Genomic DNA, 23,431 nt, shown 5'->3' on the forward strand with positions numbered 1-23,431 from the left:
AATGCAAAGTTAAGCTGACCCACTGTTTGCTGTAGTTGGTGCAGTGTCACTTTGTCGTTCCAGAGACATTGCAACAAGGAGGCCCTGAATTTGGCGATCTTCTCCACCGGCAAATGGAAGCAACCTTCCACGGAGTCTAGTTCGATACCCAGAAACTCTAGGGAGGTAGTTGGACCCACTGTCTTACCTGGCGCCAATGGTACCCCGAAACCCCGCATGAGCACGCAGAAATCCCGCAATGCCCGTGCACAGTCCCGAGAGCCCGCTGGGCCGAGAAACAGGAAATCATCGAGATAATGCATCACATGTTGGTGCCCTGAGGCCTTCGAGAATACCTACTCCAAAAATGAGCTAACCATTTCAAAATAGGCACACAAAATTGAACAACCCATCGGCATGCACATATCCATGTAGTACTTCCCCTGAAATGCAAAACCCAACAGGTGCTGATCCTGGGGATGCACCGGGAGCAACCTAAATGCGGATTCAATGTCTGATTTCGCTAACAATGCACCGGGGCCTAGGCGATTCAACATTACCACTGCATCATTGAATGATGCATACCTCACACTGCAAATGTCTGCATCGATCGCCTCATTAACGGAAGCTCCCCTAGGTGCAGATAAATTATGAATGAGCCAGAATTCTCCCGGCTCCTTCTTGGGAACTACCCCTAATGGGGAACACACAAAATTGGCCGTTGGTGGTTCACCGAACGGTCCTGCCACCCGCCCCAAGCAAACCTCTTTTGCGATTTTTGTGGCGGCCACCGCCGGGTTGTGCTTAACGGACAGTTGGTTTCTGCATGAGGGGGCCCCCCGAAAATCACCCGCCTGGATCCTGAAGCCATACGAGAAGCCATCTCGCAGGATCCCAGCGGACACATGATCAGGGTATTTGTTCAGCCAGCGAGTCAAAGCCAGAATATCCAAGGGCGATTGTTTGGACCTCCGAGGCACCGTGTCAATCCTGTTTGGTACCCCCTTTCCCTCCTGTACTATTGCTTCTGGATCGGCAGCTAGTCTCGGGGTGAGAGGTGTTACCACAACCTGCGCAGGCATGCCTGAACCTGCATGTTCCCTGCGGCCTGCTACACGTTCCCTTGTTGAAACCCCAACATACTCCTCGCTTAATCCCATTTCTGCCCGATCTAGACTGAGTATCTCCCCCGTAGGTTGGTTGAAAGGGCTGTGGATGCTTCTGCTGCAAGGCCCTGGAGCCATTTGCACTCGACCCTGATCCACCCGCTGAGCCCGGCAAGAACTGCGCATGCCACGATACAGTATCCAAACAATCCCAAGTCAATGTTTCATTAAACTCTTTCGCTTTTCTAAATGCCACGTCATACCCTTTCCATTCTTCTCCTCCATACTTCTCATGGAAGCCCGTGATCCTGCTCTGGTAGCAAGCAGTTCTGGTGTTCGCTCACCCATAATTGCTACAAAAATAGAAAAAGCCCTGATCCAGTTCATCATAGACTCTTCTACCCTGAATTCTGCCATTTTTGCCCTCCATACACTGGGGTGCCATAAATCCTTCTGAGTCTTGGCATTGTCTGTCAACAATGAGAACATATTGATATACTTGTTTGCCCACACCATTTCTTTAGTTGCCATAGGAACATGTTGCGCCAAGTATTCCCGTCTTGAGGGTACAGCGCCCTCCCCCATTATTGGGAGCGATCTCTTACCAGTCTCTGTTGTATCTCAGGTCGTGTCCGTCGACCTATTCCGGTTTTCGACCGCGGCCGGGTTCGCCACCTGTGGAGAAATAGAAGGCACTTTTGCTGCCCCAGCGCCCCTTGTCTGCCTGAGCTGCTCGACAATCTGCCTAGCTTCTTCGGCTGGGTCTTCCACAGCCGCGGATCCCCCCGCTCCCTTCTTCAACCAGGGTAACACAGCCGCCAACTGAAGTGCTAATTCGGGAGGCATTTGGTCGTTATCCAGCAGTGTGATAACCACAGGGATTGGCAATCCCCCATCCGGTGTGGGTGCTGGGCTGGACGCTGGTGCTACTGGGACCAGCGGGACCTCCATCGGGACTGGGGCCTCGCTAGGACCCGCTTTCCCTTTCCTCTTTTTCCCCTTATCCTCCCTGGGGTAATGTTTGGCAAAGCAGGCCCCACGCTCCTCTTAGGTCGCCCTGAGGGCCCCGCTTGGGCCTCCACTTGTTTCCGGAGGGCCTCTAGGCCGCGACCCAGCTGGTCTACTTTACCGAATTTTCTGTCCATCGCCGACACTTGGTTCACTAGTGTGCGCAGCATTCATTCCATCTCGGAGCTCTTTCCACTCTTCTTACCAGGCATATCTGCGTTCTGTTTTGTCTCTGCCTGTTTTCCAGTAGCGACTCGAACTCCAGCTACGCCTTGACGACTGAAACAGATAAAACAACGATTACACGTTTAAAAACTGCAGCTTGTTCCCTTGAGGGCACACGAGCGACGAGTGGTGCAGCCTTCAGAGCGCAGGAACAAGAGGACGCCTGCCTGGATTCCCGCGCCTTTTATCTTGCAGCTGGAAGGTGGGGCAGCATCCCCATCCCACCCAGAAGTGCACGGACTTCCGGGCGAGTGTTAGGACAACCCTTTTAGGCGGCGGGGGCGTGCTCCAACCACGCCACTATGGGCATACCGGCCGGGTCACGCCCCCCGCCCGCAAAGGTTTCCTGGGGGATTGGGGCACCCAGCCATATGTTCGGGGTGACCGAGAGGTCTCCCCTTTCCATAAGTGGGCTCTCAGTTAGACTGCAGGCTGCTATACTTCATACAGCTTATAGGAGGCTGCGGGGGAGAGCGGGGCAGCTTTGCCACCAAAAACTTCTTAACATGAAGGCCCCTTCAGAAGGCACACAGCATGTTTTCTGTAATCAACATGGAGTCTGCTATGCTTTTTTTCATCAGCACAATTCACTATCCACCTTGCGTCTCTGGCCCACAGCTGGTCATCAACACTGAGGACTCCGGTATGTAAAACCCCTCCCTTTCATGTGCATTTGTTCTGTTATCTGAAAGCCAATGGGAACTGCTCGAGAGCCAGTAACTATATTGTGTCACTATTAATTGAGTGCATTCCACTGCCTCTGGCTGAGGTTCAATCTATGCCCAATGGGACACGCTTGAATGTCTTTTATCAGTCATTAACTTCCCATTGGTACTCCTGCTGAACAAGTCCAGACGCATTCTTGTTTCTCACGTTGCCAATCACCCTCCTCCCGCAATCCATTGCCTCCACCCAACTTGCCATTTCCCTCCCCCTCTCCTGCCCGTCATGTTGTCAGATAGCCTCCCATCATTTCTTACAGTCCCTTCACTTCGCTAGGAAATAACATTGGTAAAGTTTTGGCAATGCTTTTATCAAATTTATTGTGCAGCTTTATATAGTGTCAATTCGATCCAAATGTATGGAACTGCCTTACGTGATCACCAGTTATTTGCAAACAACCCCTCTCAGCCGCGGCTTGTGGTGAGTTTATATCAGACTGATTTCAATCCCCACCCCCGTTGTTGGTTTTAATCACCTCCACTCTCCCCTCGTGGTTTGCAATCAACCCCACCCACCTGTCTTTGTTTTCAATCACCCAATCCCTCCTGTTGTTGTTTTCAATCACCTCAACACTCCCATTGTTGCTTGCTGACCTCCCACCTCCCCCAACCACCTTGCCAGAAGAAAAAATAAACACTGGCAAAGCTTGGGAATGCGTTTATTCATTTCTTTATCCATATACCTGTTTTGGTTAAACAATTAACATGTTCAGAAGTTATTCCACAAATATTTTCTTCACATAACGATTTAACTAGAACATATAAATAAATATATAAGGGCCTCATTTATGAGAAATGACGCATCGCTGCGTGAAAGCAGCGATGCGTCACTTCTCAGTGCGCACTCCTTGAGACATGTTTGATGCGTCATATTTATGATGCATCATGTCGCAAGGAGTTACAGATACGTCAGTATTTCTGACGTATCTCTAGGCGCAAAAGTGACGCATTTCTGGAGTATGTCACAAAAGTGACGCAACTCCAGCAATGTGTACTTTCACATGGGCAAGTCCCATGTTGTTAGTGCCTGCGTCAGTCTTACACCTGCCATGAAGCAGGCGTAAGATTTTGATGCATTAGGGGCCAAGAAATGGCGCAGTGATATCTGATAGATTTCACTGCGTCACTTCCATGACCCTTTCTTGCGTCAAAATGCCCCCCATTGCATACATTATACCTGACGCAGGTATAATGTGGCGCAGGGGTTTGCAAAGTGACACATCTACCTAGATGCGTCACTTTGTAAATATGGCTCAACAAGGCGCAGTTTTTTATGCCACTGGTGCGTCACAAAAAGTGACGCACCGGCGGTGTAAAAGTGACGCACAGCCTCATAAATGAGGCCCATAAGTATCCAAGGTGAGAGTATGTGCAACATTTACACACCCCACTTCAAAAGCACAACACTGCAGGACTGTTGTAGAGGTGGGAGAGCTAACCTGACCCGAATAGCTATAGCTCGAGCCAAGCCTGGAAAGCATTGCTGTGTAACACACTAGTTTGCAACGACTGGCATTTATTGAAATGAATAGTTTATTAAAATGTATAATTCCTAAACATACTCTTACATTCAATGAACCGTACTTCCTGAATGCCCTGGTGTTGATTTCAGGGTACAAACAGCTCAGATTGTCCGGTGCCCTTAACTTTGATCAAATATCGCTTTTTGTAGTGCACCTTTTATAAGAGAAAGTAAAATCAGACCTAGTTAATTACAGTGATGTACCTAACACCACATGATTCGATCAACTCAACATTCTGGGATCTAAGCCCAGGTGTCCCTGTCCACCCCGTTAGCAACACAGCTCACCTAACAAATGAACTTCTTCTGTTGCCAGGTATCAACAAAGAACAAAGCATTATGTTTTTGTCTTCCAGCAACAGGTACATTGCTACCAAACTTGCACATACTTTTTAAGGTAGATGGAAATACAACATTTTGACTCAATTCGCCCCTTTCCTTTCGGTCACAGGAACTTTTTGACACATTGCGACGACAATAAAAGTACTGCACTTATATAATGAGTATGGATTTTGAAAACAACTAAAACACGGTTGAATTTTAGCTTTCCAAGTTACTGAAGCTCCATGTTACAAACTGTAAACTGGAATGTCTACTTACTTCAATAATGGCAGCATCTATGCTTGCTTGCAGGAACACAAAGCCTTTCAACCAATACTTCGTGGCACTACAGAAATCTGAATGATGCTCGCAATCTGTGGAAGGGAATGATCATGACAAAGACATTCATTGTCATTGAAGAAATGGCAAGTATATTTAGAGGTGTCACTTGCAAAAGAGAACACTGGCACACATTTTAGGGGCATTGATGGCAAAGGCAATGGGGACCAATGGGCCCTGTCGTAAACGGTTTGGCACTGCTTTAAAAATAAAATCCATTTGGCTCAATGTTTTTCCTTCTGGTACAATAAAAAACGGAATACAATTTTTTTTAGCTCAAACTTAGCCTTAACCTTATTACAAAAAAATATTTCCAATGAGCAAACATGGAGCTAATTGCCTCTGGACTACATTTGTAGCTTTTAAAATAGGGAACAGAGCAAAAACATTTTGTTACACTTGAACATGCAAGATATTTGTATATGTGGAGCTCATTCTAATCTTGTAAGCAGACAACATGGTGCAGCATTAATTTAACCATTTATATGGTGCAACATTTTATAGAATATTGTTTGAGGGCAAAGGTGGTGAAACAAATACTAAAACAGTAATTATGTAAAATGAGAAATAAAATATGACCAATTTTCTGGGACTGATCATAGTATTTGAGTAACATATTGGCATTGTGTGGAATATGTAAAATTACATTAGTGTAACTGTAACATGCTTCAACCATGTTTTCTGGCTCACACTAACACTGCCCAATGGAAGTGGCCAACTCTGAAATTTAATTATTATTACCTCATGGCTTCCACGATCCAAAAACAAGCCACAATGTTTATGTGGTATTGCTTCTACCTGACGAATGGTTCTCTTCTTCTCATGAGCTCAGACTAGACATTACTCTGCATTTTTTCTAAGAATTATTTCACATGATTGTTCAAAACATAGGAGATTTAGATTATACATTTGCGCTTTACATAACTTGCTGAACTTGCTCCATTTGACTGTGGTAGGGGAAACTCTTGCTGTTTGATTCCTAATAAACCCTTTCAGACTTCCATTGGCCTGTTAGAAGATTTTCTTTCATATTTGCATGCTCACCTTTTTCCACAGGTGTTGAAATATAATACATCCAACTTGCAGGCGGTCGCAATCCGCCCTACATCCTAGCCCGCCTGCCACCCATTTCCCCCCACCATATTAGTATGGTGGGGAGAGTGGAGGAAAAGGGTTTCATTTGGTAGCGGTGTCTGCTAGACACCGCCATCCATATCAGTATGCAGGCGGGAGGGAGCCTTTCCGTGGCAGCAACGCTGCCACGAAAAGACATGCGTTTTTCTGGTTTGGGGGCTCATTCGCGGCCCCAGGATGTTGGGGGGGGGGGGGTGGGGCGGGCACATGAGGGTGCCTCTGGTTCCCCCTACATGTGCATACACAACATGGCAGGCACCCCGCGGTGCATGCCACGTTGTGCATGCACATGCACGAAATACATTTTTCGCATTGGGCCAGCCGGTGCTAAAAGCACCCCTCGCCACAATGTTAAAAATGAAGGAGGTGCCCGCCAGTGTGGCGGGCGCATCCTAATGTCACCCACGGGACCCCCGCACATATGGCGGGCGGTCCCTTTTACCATCAGGATGGCAGGCAGGCAGAGTCTGCTAGCCTACCTAATGACCCTCTTAGTGTCAACAAATTTAAGATGCAGTTGAGAGTTTATGAGCAAGCCCTTAGTTGGTATTTGATGGAAAGTTGTATGTACCATTTTCTTAGCTGTTATAACTGCGTTGGCCACATGGAACAGGATTATTTCATTACTTTCTCAAGCTTTTTCTTGTACTAATACTTACTACTATGAGGTGTCCAACCGTTAGCCAGGCACCACATGACCTAGCTGGAGTCAATGGGAAGGTTAAAAGCAACAAAAAAACGTACTCCCTTACCTCCAAGCAATAGAGGATCAGAGCCAAAATCATTACCTGTTTTCTTCTTCTGCTCATCGGTACTACATTACAGATCATGAAGCCGGGAGACGCGGGGCCCAAGTAGGTGGCACCGAAAGCTGAGAGAAGCGGATCCAAGTAGGTGGCACTGAGGGGCAGGACCTTTGACAAAAGTTTGACTACAAGGCTACCCCTACTACTGCGCTCCCCCTGAGACACATATGATCCTCCATAATAGGGCGGTGTCAGAAGTCTCCAACTCTCCACAGGGGCAGTTTAGATGCTGTTCTCAATCTCCCACCCTCCAGTGCCACCGCTAGATTAGCAGTTTCACCAGAAGAAGGGAAAAGGGAAAGTGGATAAAAGAAGAGACACCTTGACACTGCTGACACCCTCTGGGCTGCTGGACTTCTGAGGAAGATATTCTGCAGTCTATTCATCAGGGGGTGCCTAATACACAGATGGAAAGATACATAAGACAACAACCCACCTTACTATAGTGACTCTATGAAATAATTAAAGCTTGTCCTACCAGTAGTGCTTTAGGTATTTGCTTCTCTTCTGTATTTAATTGAAGTTTACTGCAGGTAGACTTTTATCTGTGGAATAGAAGACTTACATTACCAAATATTCAATTAACTCATTCAGGTTCTATTGAGATTCTTCATCTCTCTCTCTCTCTCTCTGTACCTGAGTACGTATGTGCAGATGATGTAATTGTTTTCTTCTATTGGTTATCCAGTAAGCGCAATGAAAGAGTCTCATGCCAAAAGAGATCCTTCCATAGCGCGCAAAAAGGTGCAGGGAAGGAAAAAAGGGAAAGGAAAGAAATAGGGCAAGCGCAATTGCGAAAGGAAGGTAGGGAAGTTCGCTGGGCAATAATCAAGTTTGTCTTACTAGTTCAAGACTCCTCAGAAGAACTCTCCCAAATGGCACAGTTCTGAATTCTTCTACTACTCACAGGAACTCTTCAAGACGCTGTTCTGTGAATTCCTTCATCAGCAACAATGCAGCTGTCTAAGAGTTTCTCAGCACGAACTCCAAAACTGCTCTGACTGACTGTAAAGTATGGCAGCGCTCGAACTTGTCACTTAATTTACCTGACAGTGACTGTTCCAAGTAATAAACTAAATTCTCTCTCAGGGACGACTAAACTAGCCCTGAAAGAGAAGGCAACAATTATTTAACCCAAACTACTTGCCGACTCCCGTCTTGGATTAATGACGCGGAGCGGCAGAAACGAGCTGTGTCTCCTCACGCTAGTTAGTTGAAGTGCGCAGTTGATAATCTGCGCGATTGCCTCATATGCTAGACTGGCATTACAGAGGGCTTAACGACCACCGCGGCGGCCATCTTGAGTGTGTGGGGATTTCTGAACTACAGGATACCAAATGTTTCCCCGACTAGGTTTAAACCTAGTCCGTGTCTTGATCCTCCTTTTACGAACTTCCACTGTGGCTATACAATAGTTCCTGACAGGCGGATACAAAACATAAGGAAACTGAATGGGAGATAAGTATAACTTCCATACCATTTGCGACAATGCAGATTTCTGCATCCTCAATCTAAAGAGTTAGGGAAATCCCCCCTTCTTCTGAACATCCAGGGAGGGAACCTCTAATTGCTGGGAAGAAAGCCCAGGACCTAGGTGGCCATTTTTAAGGGCTGCAACATGTTGGCAAGACACTAGGGTCATAGAACAATTACTTCCCGCTGACCCCTTTGTATATAATTTTTAACATCCCCTACGCCTCCACTAATAAACGAATACTTGGAGACATAGGAGGATTTTTATCTTTAAACCCACTGGCCTATCTCTCCTAAATGCTCCCTGAAACACGGACAGGCCCACCCTGACCTTTAGGAGTCAGGGTGAACCCAATGATGAAGCATGACACTACTACGGTGTGTGAGGGTTATTTACAAGAAGGAATTGCTTCCTTCTCCGCGCCTGAGCGATTGATGCCATGGGATGTGGCAATTCCATCTTCTATCAAGATAGACCCTATGCTGGCTATTCTTACAGGCTGTCCTGCAATTATGACCAAGAAGTTCCCATTTCAGAATTTGTGGCTTGTAAGGTGGAGGATTCTTTAAATGTATGCTTCTCAGGATTGAAATTGGCTCGACGCACTGCCTTTATGCATCTCAGTCCCTTGTCAAAATTTGCAATCACTCACTTCTGCCATTCAGAATGAGGTAGAATTTTCTGAATTATTTGAAAATATGGAAACTTAGACTAGATTTTTGCAGATATCTCTTATGATATTTTGAAGACGTCAGCTTCTTCTGTTGCTTCATCCATTTCGGCTAAACCCCATATATACTTGAGAGACTGGAAGGCTGCTGGTGCTCAAAAATCGGGATTGCTTCATATGCCTTTTATTGGTACTAACCAATTTTGCAATGACTTGGAAGGTTTGCTTCATAAAGCTTTCAAAAACAAGAAACATGCCCAACTCTTCCGGTTTCAGCGAAAAACAGATCTGTCTCAGACACCCAAAAAGAAATGTCAGCAGCAACTTCATTTTCAGCTTCAAGGAAGAAACAGGCAGCTTCAATCCTTTCCCAACAGGCAGATTTCTATGCTGCAATCCCCTCCTCGTGTGAAGCTCAGATGTGCCCCTGACTATACCGACCTCCCAGTGGGAGGACGGCTTTCCTTTTTTCTTTAGAGTTGGCAAAAAGATGTTTCCAACACTTGGATTTTACGTATCATAGAGAGAAGATACGCACTGGATTTAGCAAGTGTACCTCCTTGGTCAGGTCCAGTCCACTGGTTATTCCCAGAAAAAGCATCCAGAGATTCTGCCCTTGCACAGGAAATTGCAGAGCGGTGCAGAATATTACAATCACAGCAGTTCTAGAACACCAAAAAGGGAAAGGCTTCTATTCCACTGTTTCCAGTCCAGAAAGTTCAGATTGATAATCAACTTAAAGAATCTAAACATGTTTCTGAACAAGACTCGATTCAAGATGGACACTCTTCAGAGAATAATTCCTCTCATATGCCCGGGAGAATTGATGTCTGCCTTAGATTTGAGAGATTCCTACCTTCACATCCCTATTCATCCCCCTTATCAGCAGTATCTCTGTGGAGGGTCATCATTCGGTCTCTCAACCTCTAAACACTTTCGGTCTCTCAACCTCTCTAAGGGTTTTAACCAAAGTAATGGCTCCAGTTGTGGCACATCTCCATAAGCATGGCGTATTGATGCACCATTACCTGGACGACTGACTGCTCCATTACCCATCACAGTTCATTTTTCAAACTCAGATAAATCCTGTTTGCCAGTTTCTGAAGGAATTTGGTCTGCTAATAAATTGGGAAAAATCTCGTCTCAAGCCTACTCATGATCTAGAGATCATTAGCGCTCATTTCAAGATGGATCTAGGAATGGTCAGACTCCAGCAGTCCCGGCATTGGAGTTTATTACTTTCTCAGGGCCAAAGAACAAAGGCATCAGCAAGCGATTGGTTACACCTGCATGGTCACATGGTATGATATTCTCTTTATCGAAATACATTTGTGTTTGCCTTATTGCTTTCTTGCTATAATATACTATGTTTTCATCTATTATAGGCTTCCTGTGAATTTGAGGCTCCCTGGACTTTTCTACAACTGGGTTCACTGGTTCGGCACCTCCTGTCTCTTTGAAAACTGGTATCTCAGCCAATGGAACACATGGTGCCTGTTTCAACTGACATTTGGCAGATGATGCAGTGGTGGTTAGACCTTCTGAATCTGGCAAGGGGTTTCTTCTTAGTCCTTCCCTCTTCCCAGGTCCTGACTACAGATGCCAGCAAAGTGGGGTGGGGTATGACCTTGGTCAATCTCTGAGTTCAGGGAAGTGGTTGCTGGAGGAGTGTATTCACTCCTTGAACTGGAGCGAGAATAAGGTAGTATATCCTGCTCTGTTCCACTTCTCTCATTTATTGTGCAGTCAGGTTGTTTTGGTAAGAACGACAACACCCTCACAAAATCTTACATAAACAAGCAGTCTGGAACAGAATCCCAGCTGGGCAGAGATTCATCTTCTCTCTCTCTCTGCAACTTACATTCAAGGAAAGGACAATGTTCTGGCAGACAGACTAAGCAGAGTCTTTCCTTCTGCCTACGACTTCTGTCTGGATCCCTGTATTTTCAACCAGTTGTGTCAAAGGTTTGGCCCTTCTAAGACAGATGTGTTTGCCACCTCAGAGAATAATCTTCTGCCAATGCTTCTATCCGTATTCCCAAACCCTTGGCCTCCCCTTCGTCTGTATGCCTTTCCTCCTTCCCCCCTGATACCCCTGTGTTTGTCCCAGTTGCGGAGGGAAGACATATACCTCATTTTACTAGCCACTTTTTGGCCTTGAATGGGATGTTTTCCCTTGCTAATGCTGATGACAATGGAACATGAATGGATATTACCAAGGAGCTCCTGTCCCCTCAGGTCCCAACTTCTTCCTTCTGACATGTGCAAGAAGATGTGTCTGATGGGTTAGACTTTTCAAAGGAAAGGTTTGATGCTGCAAGGTATTTATTCCCTGGTGGCGGATTCAACACAGAATTTTAAGTGACTGTCCACTAGGAAATCTTACTGGTCATCTTTCTTCTAACTGGTGTTCGGACGGGTCTCTGAACCGTACTACTTGTTACCCCTCCTGGGTCCTACAGTGTTTACAGGATGGTTCTAATCACAGTTTGGCCATCTCTGCTTTAAAAATACAATGGGTAGCACGTATAGCAGTCAGGGTCCCTTGGAGTGTTTAGGAGATTAATTCCTTGAGTACTTGACTTCTAAAACTTTTTCGCGAATGAAACTAACTATTAAAACTACCAGTCATACCTGGGGTTTGCCCCTGGTTCTAAAGGCTTTGCGATCTCTTCCTTTTGAGCCATTGGAGAGTGGAAGTTTGAAGGATGTGTCTGTGAAGGTGTTTTTCTTGTTGGCTATCACATCTGCCCATAGACCTGGTGAGTTATGGTCATTATCTATTAGGCCTCCCGATTTAAGAATGCTTGCTGACAGACAGGTTCTTAAACTGGGGTCAAGGGTTCTCCCTAACACTGTTTCCCATTTTCTTCAGCAACAGGATGTAACCCTGCCCTTTTTTCCAGCTCCCTCTGCTCCTAAGGAAGAAGCAATCCAAACCGTGGATGTGTTGAGGGCGGTGATAATCTATTTGTCCAGAACACTGAATTTTAGACAATATAAAAAACTGTTTATAAATAAGGAATGTATAGCTATTTTAAGTAGATGGATTAGGTTATTGATTTTGATGACCTATGCCTCACAATATATACAGATGCCAGGTGGAGTTCAGGAAAGATCCACTTGGGGAATGGCAGCCTACTGGGCTGAGGTTGGTGGTGTTTCTGTTTCATACATTTGTAAGGTGGCCACTTGGGCAACTCCTTCAACCTTTGTTTTCCATTAGAGACTGAATGAGGGAGATGTGGATTCTTTGAATTTTGGTATGAGGGATCTCGTTGCTGCTAAATCTTGAACACCATTTTTACCGTTCTTGGTGTGCAATAAATAGTTTTCTTTGTATGACCCATGAGTTTGATTGGTTTATTGGGATTTAGGTTGTTCTTGTATTGTAATAAGAAAAGGGATTGAGGAGTTAGTGGTTCAATTTCTTACTGGTAATCTTGATTACTGCAACTCTCAATTTTCTTGTATCAATACAATGGCCCTCCCTCCCTATACCCAGTAAACAACATGAATCCTCCTCTTAGCTTGGGGTTATACAGCAAGTGTTTTGGGGGTCTGACCCTTTTTATCACAAGTTTAGTGGGAGGAGCTTGGATGTAAGGGAGAAGAGTTTTCTTTGCTTTGAACATTTGCATTGGTTTCTAGCTGGGTCATGTGGTGCCTTGGTGCTTCTGGTATGAGAAAAATGGTATTCGGAATAATGACGATTACTGGTAAGTATCTGAATCATTACAAGTAATATTCAACAGAGAATGGAAAGGGGCGACCACTCGGTCCCCCCGAACGTATGGTTGGGTGCCCCGATCCTCCCGGGAAACCATTTTGGGCGGGGGGCGTGTCTCGGCTGGTATGCCCGAAGCGGCGTAGCCGGGGCGCGCCTTTTCCCGCCCAAGAGGGGTTGTCCTAGACACCTACACCGATGACCACGTCCAGTAGGCGTACCGGAGGAGGGTACACGCCCTGCCGAAGAAGAATAAATAGAGCCGGAATCCGAAGAAGCGTCCTCTTGTTCCTGTGCTCTGAAGGCTGCACCCACTCGTTGCTCGTGAGCCCTCGACGGAACAAGCGGCAATTTTGAGAACTTGTAATTCTTGTGTTTCTCTTTCAGTGATTTAAGGCGAAGAATCCAGGACCGTGTTCATCGACTCGGAACGGATAGTCGAAACCATGTCTGGCAAGAAGGCAGGAAAGGGTTCCGAGACAGACAAGGTGCTACGCATGTTGGTGAACCGGATAGCGGGCATGGAACGAAAGGTCGGACAAGTCCCAGCGCTTGGTCGAGATTGGGCGGTCGTCAAAAAACAACTGGCTGCAATGAACAAGCCTGGTAACCCTAAGAAGGTAATAGGGCCGGCCTTGCCGGGAATCGTCCCCGAGGGTAGAGGGAAGCGGGTCAAGAGGAGGGCGGTTGCAGGGGAGGTTCCGGTCCCTGAGGTACCCCCGGTCACCCCTGTCACACCAGCTAATGACCCGGTACCAATCCCAGACGCGGGTCAACCGATCCCGGTTGTGATTACGCCCGCTAACGATGAGGATATGCCTCCTGAACTGGCCACCCAGTTGGCCGCATGGCTCAATAAGAAGGCAGGGGGTGCTACGGCGCCCAGAGACACAGCCGAAGAGGCCAAGTTACTAATCCAGCAGTTGCGGCAGTCGCGAGATGCCGCGAAGGCGAATCTTCCTCTTGTTTCCCCACAGGTGATACCGGAAGGACCGGCAGCTGGTCGCGGGAAAACGGCGGGAAAAATGACCGAACCGGGTAAGCTCGCTTTGCCGCTGGCGGGAGAGGGCTCATTACCCTCAAGGCGGGAGAGGGTGGTACAACATATCCCGATTGCCACGAAAGAATTGATATGGGCAGACAAGTATGTCAATATGTTTTCGTTATTAACTGACCATCGAGAGATGGAATATGCTAAAACACAGAAAGATTTGTGGCACCCGAGCGTCTGGCGCGCCAAGATGGCGGAGTTTAGGGTGGAGGAGACGATAACGAATTGGGCGAAGGCCTTTGCAATGTTTAATGCGATTATTGGTGAACGTAAGCCTGAGGTATTGACTGAACTGTCTTGTTATCAAACTCGTATAATGGATTTTTATGAAATGTATGAGGGGGACGAATGGAAAGGTTACGACATGAAATTCCGTAAAGCGAAAGAGTATGATTCCTCTCTGACATGGGACTGCCTCGACTCAATTTCTTGGCATAAGCAGCTCCTGCCTGGGATGGCAGGGACATCCTCGCCAGGCGGGAGTGGGTCGGGAGTTTCCCGCCAAAAACCCGCGGTGCCCTTTCGAGCAGGCGCCGGTGGTGATCACCAGCTGAAGACCGGCGGGAATGGTGGAAAGCGGGGGGTCTGTTGGGGCTTCAATCGAGGTAACTGTAACAGACCGCAAGGAACATGTAGGTTCAAGCATGTGTGTGCGGGCTGTGGGAATTCCTCACACCCGGAGAGTTCATGTAGATCCAAAAATAACGGGGGGGAGGAAAGGGAGGCTCCAAGCAGGAGTGAGGCTGATCGTTGTGACCAATTGCCTACACCCGTTGATCTCATGGCTATGACTCCTTGGTTGAACAAATACCCTGATCATGTCTCCGCTGGGGTGTTGAGGAAGGGATTCTTATACGTCTTCCACATCCCGGCGGGGGATTTTTGAGGGGAACGTTTTTGTAAAAACCAGCTATCAACGCAGCAGAATCCAAGTGTGGTAGAGAGAAAACTTGCAAAAGAAGTGAGTCTAGGGCGAGTGGCAGGGCCTTTTCAGCGCCCGCCAGTGGCGGATTTCATCTGTTCCCCTATTAGGGGTGGTCCCAAAGAAGGAACTGGGGGAGTTTAGGCTGATCCATAACCTGTCTGCTCCAAGGGGTTTCTCGGTGAACGATGCTATTGACCCGGAAGTTTGTTCGGTGCGGTACGCGTCATTCGAGGATGCTGTCACCATGTTAAATCGCCTGGGCCCCGGGGCGCTGATGGCAAAATCAGATATCGAATCAGCGTTCCAGTTGCTCCCGGTACACCCACAGGATCAGCGTTTGCTAGGTTTTGCTTTCCAAGGGAGTTATCACATGGATAAATGCATGCCGATGGGTTGCTCCATTTCTTGTGCCTATTTTGAAAGATTCAGCTGTTTTTTAGAGTGGGCATTCACCGAGGCTACAGGGCATAGGCATGTTATGCATTATCTAGATGACTTTCTGTTCTTGGGAGCAGCCGGCGACACGAAATGTGCGCAGGCGCTACAGGATTTTTGCATCCTCATGAGGGAGTTTGGAGTCCCATTGGCACCAGGTAAAACGGTTGGACCATCTACTTCACTGGAGTTTCTGGGAATTGAGCTCGATTCTGTGGAGGGGTGTTTCCGTTTGCCGGGAGGAAAGGTGGCTAAATTTAGGGCTTCCCTGGAACTTTGCCTTGGTAAGGAGAAAGTGACCCTGCACCAGTTACAGCAAACAGTGGGTCAGCTTAACTTTGCCTTGAGAGTTATACCAATGGCCCGCCCCTTCTCACGCTCTATTGCACAAGCTATGGTTGTATCAAAGAAGGACACCACCGTACGAGACTGTCTGCAGAGGTTCGCCAGGATATGCGCAATTGGTTGGCATTTCTGGCGGACTTCAACGGTCGAGTAGTGTGGAGCAAGCCGCCAGCGTCTTCAGACGAGCTGGGTTTATGGACTGACTCGGCAGAGCGCGTGGGATTTGGCGCCATTTTTGGTAATCAATGGTCGGCGCAAACATGGCCGGCGTGGTGGCACTCCAGCGGTCTCACAAGTAACATTGGGTTCCTGGAGCTGTTCCCTATTTTTGTCGCTCTGATGGCATGGCCAGACGATTTCAGAGACCGCTCAGTCGTATTTTGGTCTGATAATATGACTGTTGTCGAATGTATTAACCGACAGGCAGCACGCTGCAAATGGATCTTGAGATTGTTGAAAGAAATTGTGCTGCTTTGCATGAGACTGAATGTACAGTTCAGGGCGAAACATGTGCCGGGTGTACTGAATCATGCGGCTGATGCACTCTCTCGTTCACATATGCAGGCGTTCAGGGGTTATCTACCTACAGCGGACCTAGCGGCGGCACCATTCCCCGAAGCACTCTGGCTAATCGGTGCCCCGGATTACAAGACCTCGTGGCAGCGAGCTTAGCCCCCAGGACGAGGAAGGCATACGAAGGAGCGTTTCGTTCCTATTGTGCGTTTTTGGGTCCGACAGGGAATCAGAACTGGGGTCAGGAGGAATCCTTCCTAGGGTTCCGGGTAGCACTGCACAGAGAAGGCCGATCAGCGGCAACGGCCAATAGGCACAGGGCGGCCATTTCATTCATGGCGCAGGTACATGGCATCAAGGACCCAACAGGTTCTTTTTTGGCGAAAAAAGCCCTTCGCGGCTGGCAGCGCCTCGAGGGTCGCAAGCAAGATGAGAGGCGCCCGATTGGCTTAGAAAGGTTGGCCCTACTCATAGCGAAACTAGTCGAGACATGCTCCTCCCAATTCGAAGCAGTTCTGTTCCGGGCAGCTTTCGCATTAGCGTTCCATGGGGCTATGCGGGTGAGCGAACTGGTCGCAAGGAATAAGAAAGATGTGGAGGGAGGCTTGTGCAGGGATCACATCCTAATTAGGGGTGATTCGATGGTAGTCACGATAGCGAGGTCCAAGACTGACCAGGGAGCTACGGGAAACAGTGTTGTTGTGCAGCGCGTGCGAGGGTCCCCCACGTGCCCGATAATGTGTATAGAGGAATACTTGGCACTGAGGGCGGATACATGGGGGGGGGTTTGCTGAGGCACAACGATGGCACCCCACTGACGAGGTTTCAGTTCCAGAGGGTGCTAGCACTGACAATCGCTGCCGCGGGCATGGACCCGTGCGATTTTGGGACCCACTCCTTTAGGATAGGGGCTGCTACTGAGGCCACAGCCAGGGGTCAGGGTGCAGAGGAAGTGAAACAATTGGGACGATGGTCCTCGAATTGCTTCAAAAGGTATGTGCGATTGCACATGTTGTGAAGTCAGTTGACATGCACTCATGCTTCATGTCTTTTGTTTGAATTACAGTTTCGCGAGCATGTCATGCGGGGGGAATTTGCAGTCGACCCAGTACCAGGAGACCAGCGGTCATGGATCACCGTCTGAGGAGAGAGTGGTGTGGGTCGTGGGCCACTCATACGTGAGGCGGGCCGGGGACGTATTCAAAGCAGGTGACGCGACTCGCGCAGCTGGGGAATACGGGTACAGAGTGGCCTTCCACTGAAGGGGCGGGATCTGTATTGACCAATTCGAATCTTTTGTTGAGGGTCTCTTAGGGCGGCAGAGGTCACCGCCATCTGTAGTCATAGTACACCTGGGGGGCAATGACTTGGTGACTCTGGGTAGACGAGTATTGTTTGAGCAAGTTTTTTCTGCCGTTAGCTGGTTGGCAAAAAGAATCCCGGGGTGCACGATTGCCTGGTCCCACATGATTCCCAGGAAAGTATGGCGGGGGGGCCTTTCGGTGTCAGCACTGAACCATTCGGTGAAGAAGGTTAACAATAAAATTGGTAGATTGTTTCGCTCTACACAGTTGCATAGTATTCCTCATGGGTGTATTCGGGGTGATCACATGTATCTAGATGATGGGGTTCACCTGACCCGGGAGGGGAATGTTTTACTCATAGGAGACTTCATAGCATGGCTAAGGGGTTTGAGGAAGCATGACCTTTAGGAGGAGTCTGGGGGGGCCGGATAGCCGGTCAACTATCCGGCCTGTGGCGGTAAGGTCATGATCGGTGAGCAGTAATTTCAAGGTCCCTAGAGTGGGGCGCCACCCAATATGGATGGGAGCGCCCGGGGGGAGGCGGCCATTGGCCCCTCCCACTGGGAGGCGGAACCCACTAAGGATGGGTCGCCTAAGGGGAGACGGCCATAGGCCCCTTCCAGGGGAGGAGGTGGCTATATGCCCCTCCTACGAATTTCCCGGGGCCCGGATATCCGCGACGGCGGATAGAGAGTGTGGGGATGGGGGGGGAGTCCACGCTGTCCTTCCTACAGATACCTCACACGGGAGCTCGGACGACCTTTAAGATGGCGTCGAGCGGAAAGGGGGACCACCAACAAGACAAGGGAAATTACAGTTGGCAATGAGGGTACAGTCCTCTGCGCATGCGCCATTCACACCGTGAGGGCGACAGTTTTGGTAGTAGGGATCTGACACCGGTTAAGACCTTGCCGTTGGCCCTTAATGCTAGGATGTACAATTTTATTTAGAATGTATGCATTTGCAGGATGTTAGACTCGGCTAGGAAACCTTTGTATTAGAGATTTGTTAAGGTTAGCCAAAGAACATGTCTTCATCGAAATGTAATAAATATAAAATTGTACATGATTATGAAACTTTTATTTAATGTTTTAATTTTGTTTCATATTTTAATAAATACGGCCGGGAGGGTGACTCCCTCCCGCCTTCCAAAAGTTCAGAACTGCGTCCGACTTCCCATCCTTAGGGATTGTGTTGGGAGGGGGTGACGGGCATCCCGGCCATAATACATTTACTGAGAAACAACGACAGAAACAAGGCTGTTGCAAAGAAAAACTTTCTAAGTAACCATAATGAAACAAAATAGCAAAGCTATTTATTTGGAGAGTAGAAAATGCTAATGGGCATAGGGATAGGGGGAATTAAACATGTGAAAAAGGGTAAGGTATGGTTTGGTGCAAAGATATGGTTAAAATTACAGTTTAGGAAAAGAGGGAAAACAGTTGACTATCTCCAATTTCAGTAACTTAAAAAAAATTGGGAACACTATTTTAAATGATTAGGTTTGCAAGCAAAAATGTCTATAACACATACTTTTTCTGGAAGTATTCTCTCCGAGCATTATTTGTTTTGTCAATATTTGCCTACTTGCAAAGGTCAGAAAATCTAACAACCTTGAAACAATGAAATTGAAATAATTATTTAGTTCACACACAAATTTGCTGGTGCAATGTTTAGAGTAAGCTCAGGTTTGCTGTTTCAAACAGGTTTAAAAACTTGTTTAAGGTTAGGTTAAGAATTATGAAAAAAGAAAATAGAGGAAGGATTTAGCTGACGTCCATGTTATGGTTAGCCTATAAAAGGGTCCAATATTTACTGCACCCATTATATTATGAAAACCAGGGATCAGAATTTACCTGTTAAAAAATTGCTCCCAATGTGAATTATTGACTGAATACCTGGGCATAACATGTCATTTTGGTGCTTACAGGACCAAAATCTGCATTTATTATGGGCATTTTCCTCTTGGTCAACAGTAACAGGAATTCTAACGTGAGGTTTTTGAGGTGAGGCTGCAGTAATTTTAGAAGTAGTTAGATGCATTTTTGATACATAAGGATTTGTTTCAGCAGTTTTGTTTTAGGAGTCCTTTTACGTGAATTTCCATTTTACAATTTCTTTGTAGTGATCTCTCTGCAATTCTATTTCTCTGTCTTTAATGCCACAGATCTAATTGGAAATTCTTATGCATTATACTTTTCTTAGAATACAGTAAATGTATCTTCCCCATAGACACCATCACTGTCCACTGTGCATTCCTTTCCAGTGCCAACTCAGCCCTTCTTTTTCCCTGTCAGCAAAAGCAGTGTTCTTTTTAAGATGCTTGCCTTCATGTAGCATCTGGTAAAGTGCCCTTAAAATTTCCCTTTGATTTCTTCCATAGGTACATCAGAGAAAATTGGGGAATAGGAATTTGCATGTCTCACCCTCTTTAATCAGATAGGCATTGTGCATGGTAGTTTGATGGCAACCGATGACAGATATTCTCACTCTAACATCCACATTTTTCAGTACTAAATAAAATAATAGAAGGCCACATAATGAGTTGCAAGTTAATTCCAGTGGTGCTGTTGCCTTTTTCAGCCCTATCAGAAAAACAAGGTCTGTGAAATTACCCCAAACCTGGGACGATTAATATTAAAGAGTTTTTGTTGACTTGAACAATCTTTTTAAAATGGGGTTAGAGGTGTTAGCAAATTTGAAAGTAGAGTTATGTTGAGTAGGCATAATTCTGCATTTTTTTCTTGTGGCCCAAATATGCCAGATTCTGTTTCCCATATCATCTCAAAAAGGAGTTTTGGAATGTTTGGATTCAACCATAAGGATGCTTTACAAAAGCACATTACATACATACAAACATGTATTTTTAAATAACCATACAACTACCGAAATTGCGATGATGGTGAGGGAAATAGAATGGAGGGGCAGAATTTGGCAGTGGGTGCCCTGATGACTTTTGTACGCCTGGGGTAAAATAAATGTAAAGTGTGCATGATATAGTCTTTTGTTCATCTGAGATAGCAGTTTGAGTGTCATTGAAATGCACATTGAAGGGGATTTCATGACAAGCTTTTCCCTTTTAAAGGCCTAGCTGCCATTTGTATATGAAGAAGTAACAAATGACAGATCTATGTAGTAGCTTTATGCTTGGAGGGCACATTTCTTTACAGCTGGCAATAAAGGATATGTTTTGTTTACAATTAGAGACAAGCTTTCACAGCACTTGAAATCAATCAGTTCTACTGGTATCGTTTTCAGTTTACCCAAGTCCACAGGAAATGCTCTGACCTTCTCAATTAATATTTTTTTAAAAACCATCATGTGGTGCAACGAAAAATCAGGAGGTTTGTAGGTGTCAACTTTGATGTGGAACAACTTGGCAGCTAGTGAACAGAAAGTTTCAAGCAAAAACATAAGCATTGTCGGAGAGTAACTTGGATCATGAACGATTAAAAACAATCACTTTGCTCCTAAAGCACTTTTTTACATGAACATACTACTCTAAACAAATATTTTGGTGGGAACCCATCCTTCCAAACCCCAGCATGCCAGTTTTAGGTCTTGCCTAGACAGCACTCGTTCTGTCTCTTTAACCCCTTGCATGCTGATGACGGAGCGGTTCCGTCATCAGCTACGGGTGAGCTGTGCTGATGACGGAACCGTTCCGTCATGACTCCGCCCGCGCAAGGCGGAGTCAGCATGGGCGGGGAATTCCCGCCGCACGCAAGTGGTTAAGACATGTTGTATATACTTTGTGGGCATCAACCCGCCCGTAGGCTTCCAATACGCCAGCTTCATTATTGCCCTCATATTGTTTCTTATCATTTGTCCATGACATGTGTGCGTAATGCTTATTCCTGCGTTTAGCCCTCCCTGAGAGCATAACCAATTACTACTATCCATCCACTGCTACTATTTCGGGAACCGTTTTAGGAACAATTTTTTTCTTTCATTAAGAGCACTTCACCCTAGCGTACATGTTTTCACACACTCCAGCTACGTTTCTGTAAGCAGGCTTATAAATCTTGTTCTTATCTTGTTAAATTTGCTATGCATTCAAAGGCCAAGGTCAAATATGAGACACTGTTTTTGTGGGCGTCCCTTTACTTTTCTTTCTCTGACTTCAAAGTAAGTAGATTTTCTGTTGTTGCTTGCCCATCACCCGGGGTTTGGGTGATGGGCAAGCAACAACAGAAAATGCCGCTTTGGTGTAAGAGCAAAAAAACATCTGCTCTACTTTCCCTGTATTCTATGTCAGCCATGTAACGACATGAAGGATTCCATTGTTCCTTTTCATGCACTGGGTGTTACTTTTACATTTGTTTTGGTGACGCTTGTATTTCGCATACATGCCATTTTGCATCTTAACTTCTGTTGTGCATAGATATCCACATTGGATTGACAGCTAGCATGTTTCCGAAGGTGATTTATTTTCTTTAACAATTAAAACAGTAATATAGTGATAAGACAGTATTGAGGCATGAGATTTTTTTGCTAGTCTAAATTAATCCTGCCCGATAGCGTTGTCGAGTGCGTGGCATGCAAGCTCGGCTCCATCTGCTGGGTGACGTCTGTATTCTATTTCAGGCATTTAACAACATACCGGATTCCATTGGTTCTTTTCGTGCACAGGGTGTTACCTTCCATTTGTTTTGCAAAGCTTGGATTTTGCACGCATGACGCTTTTCACAATTGTGTTTTTATGAAGAACCATTATGGCAAACACAATTGGGGCAGATTATTTAAAAAAACAGGAAGCATTTGAATAATATTCAATATGTCTAAGTTATACTTGTAACCAATGCATGAGAGTCGCCAAACTTTAGTGTATTTGGCCATAGCAGACCTATTAAACTATTCATCACTGTTCTTTTAGCGGATATGGGAGTGGGGTTCCTTGGAGGAAGAATAATGGGCAAATCCAAACTCTTGGGATTGGGGGTTTTCAGAGTAGGGGGAGTATTATATGTGGAGGCCTACTGGTAATGCGCTGTATTATATTGTAATTATATTTATGTAATAGTTGCTAAATCGAAATTGAGCTTTTCTAGTTTTGAGCTCCAACTGAGCTTGATGTGCTGCTGCTCAATACAGGAGTGTTGGGACAATGCTGTTCATTATGAGGAGATTTGGTGTCATATGGAGTCAGGCAGTAAATGACTGCACACCATCCCTTAGATTTTACAAGGTTGATGGAGTGCAAGACTCCTGGCACAGTCTCTATGCATTGGTGGTGTTTCCTTCTCTTTGCTTCCAACACCTAGAGTTTGCTTGGCTGCTGAAAACCAGCTTTTTCACATTTTCTGATAGAAGGTGTTGGCCCACTCTTTGCTGTCATGAAAGAATTAGCAGTTGCAATCGTTTGTCAAGAAGTGCTTGTAAGACCTTTTTACAAGAGGGAAGTGATATTATTTTCTCAATTCAGGCCCTTTACGACATCAGAACACACTTGCAGTAAGAAAACAAAGTATGAAAGATTGGACAAAAATATGGCTCTCTAATAACAACAATCACAGTAAGAATATTAACAACAGTAATCATCAGTAACATAAACATCATCACTATCATCATTGCACAAGTTATGCAGGAAATATTACTTTATTGTATACACATTATGTGTAATGTCACTAATGTACAATTGACCCAGAATTTGCAGGGACAGGAGGTGAGAGCGAGAGGGCCATTCCCATTCCATCCTAATATAGTCTCTCATTAAAGTACTGACAGCTGACCGAAATATGGCTAATGGAGAAGAAGCAGAGGCTCTACTGCCCCAGCCCAAGTCAGCTTTCTCCTAGAGATCCTCAAAGTTATGGAAGTTGTTT

At 46.1% G+C, this 23,431-nt stretch overlaps 1 protein-coding gene across 1 annotated transcript in view; it reads right to left on the minus strand.

Moving 5' to 3' along the window:
• Nucleotides 1–23,431, minus strand: part of LOC147702336 (ATP-binding cassette sub-family A member 10-like) — a 1,673,715-nt gene that overhangs the window by 1,387,852 nt on the left and 262,432 nt on the right. The window contains exon 5 of the mRNA XM_086930968.1: nucleotides 5,163–5,257. Coding sequence (XP_086787094.1) covers nucleotides 5,163–5,257 — 95 coding nt within the window. The remainder of the gene's footprint in view (nucleotides 1–5,162; nucleotides 5,258–23,431) is intronic.

This window comes from Lissotriton vulgaris, chromosome 7 (assembly GCF_964263255.1).
Source record: "Lissotriton vulgaris chromosome 7, aLisVul1.2, whole genome shotgun sequence".
NCBI classification, from domain to species: domain Eukaryota; kingdom Metazoa; phylum Chordata; class Amphibia; order Caudata; family Salamandridae; genus Lissotriton; species Lissotriton vulgaris.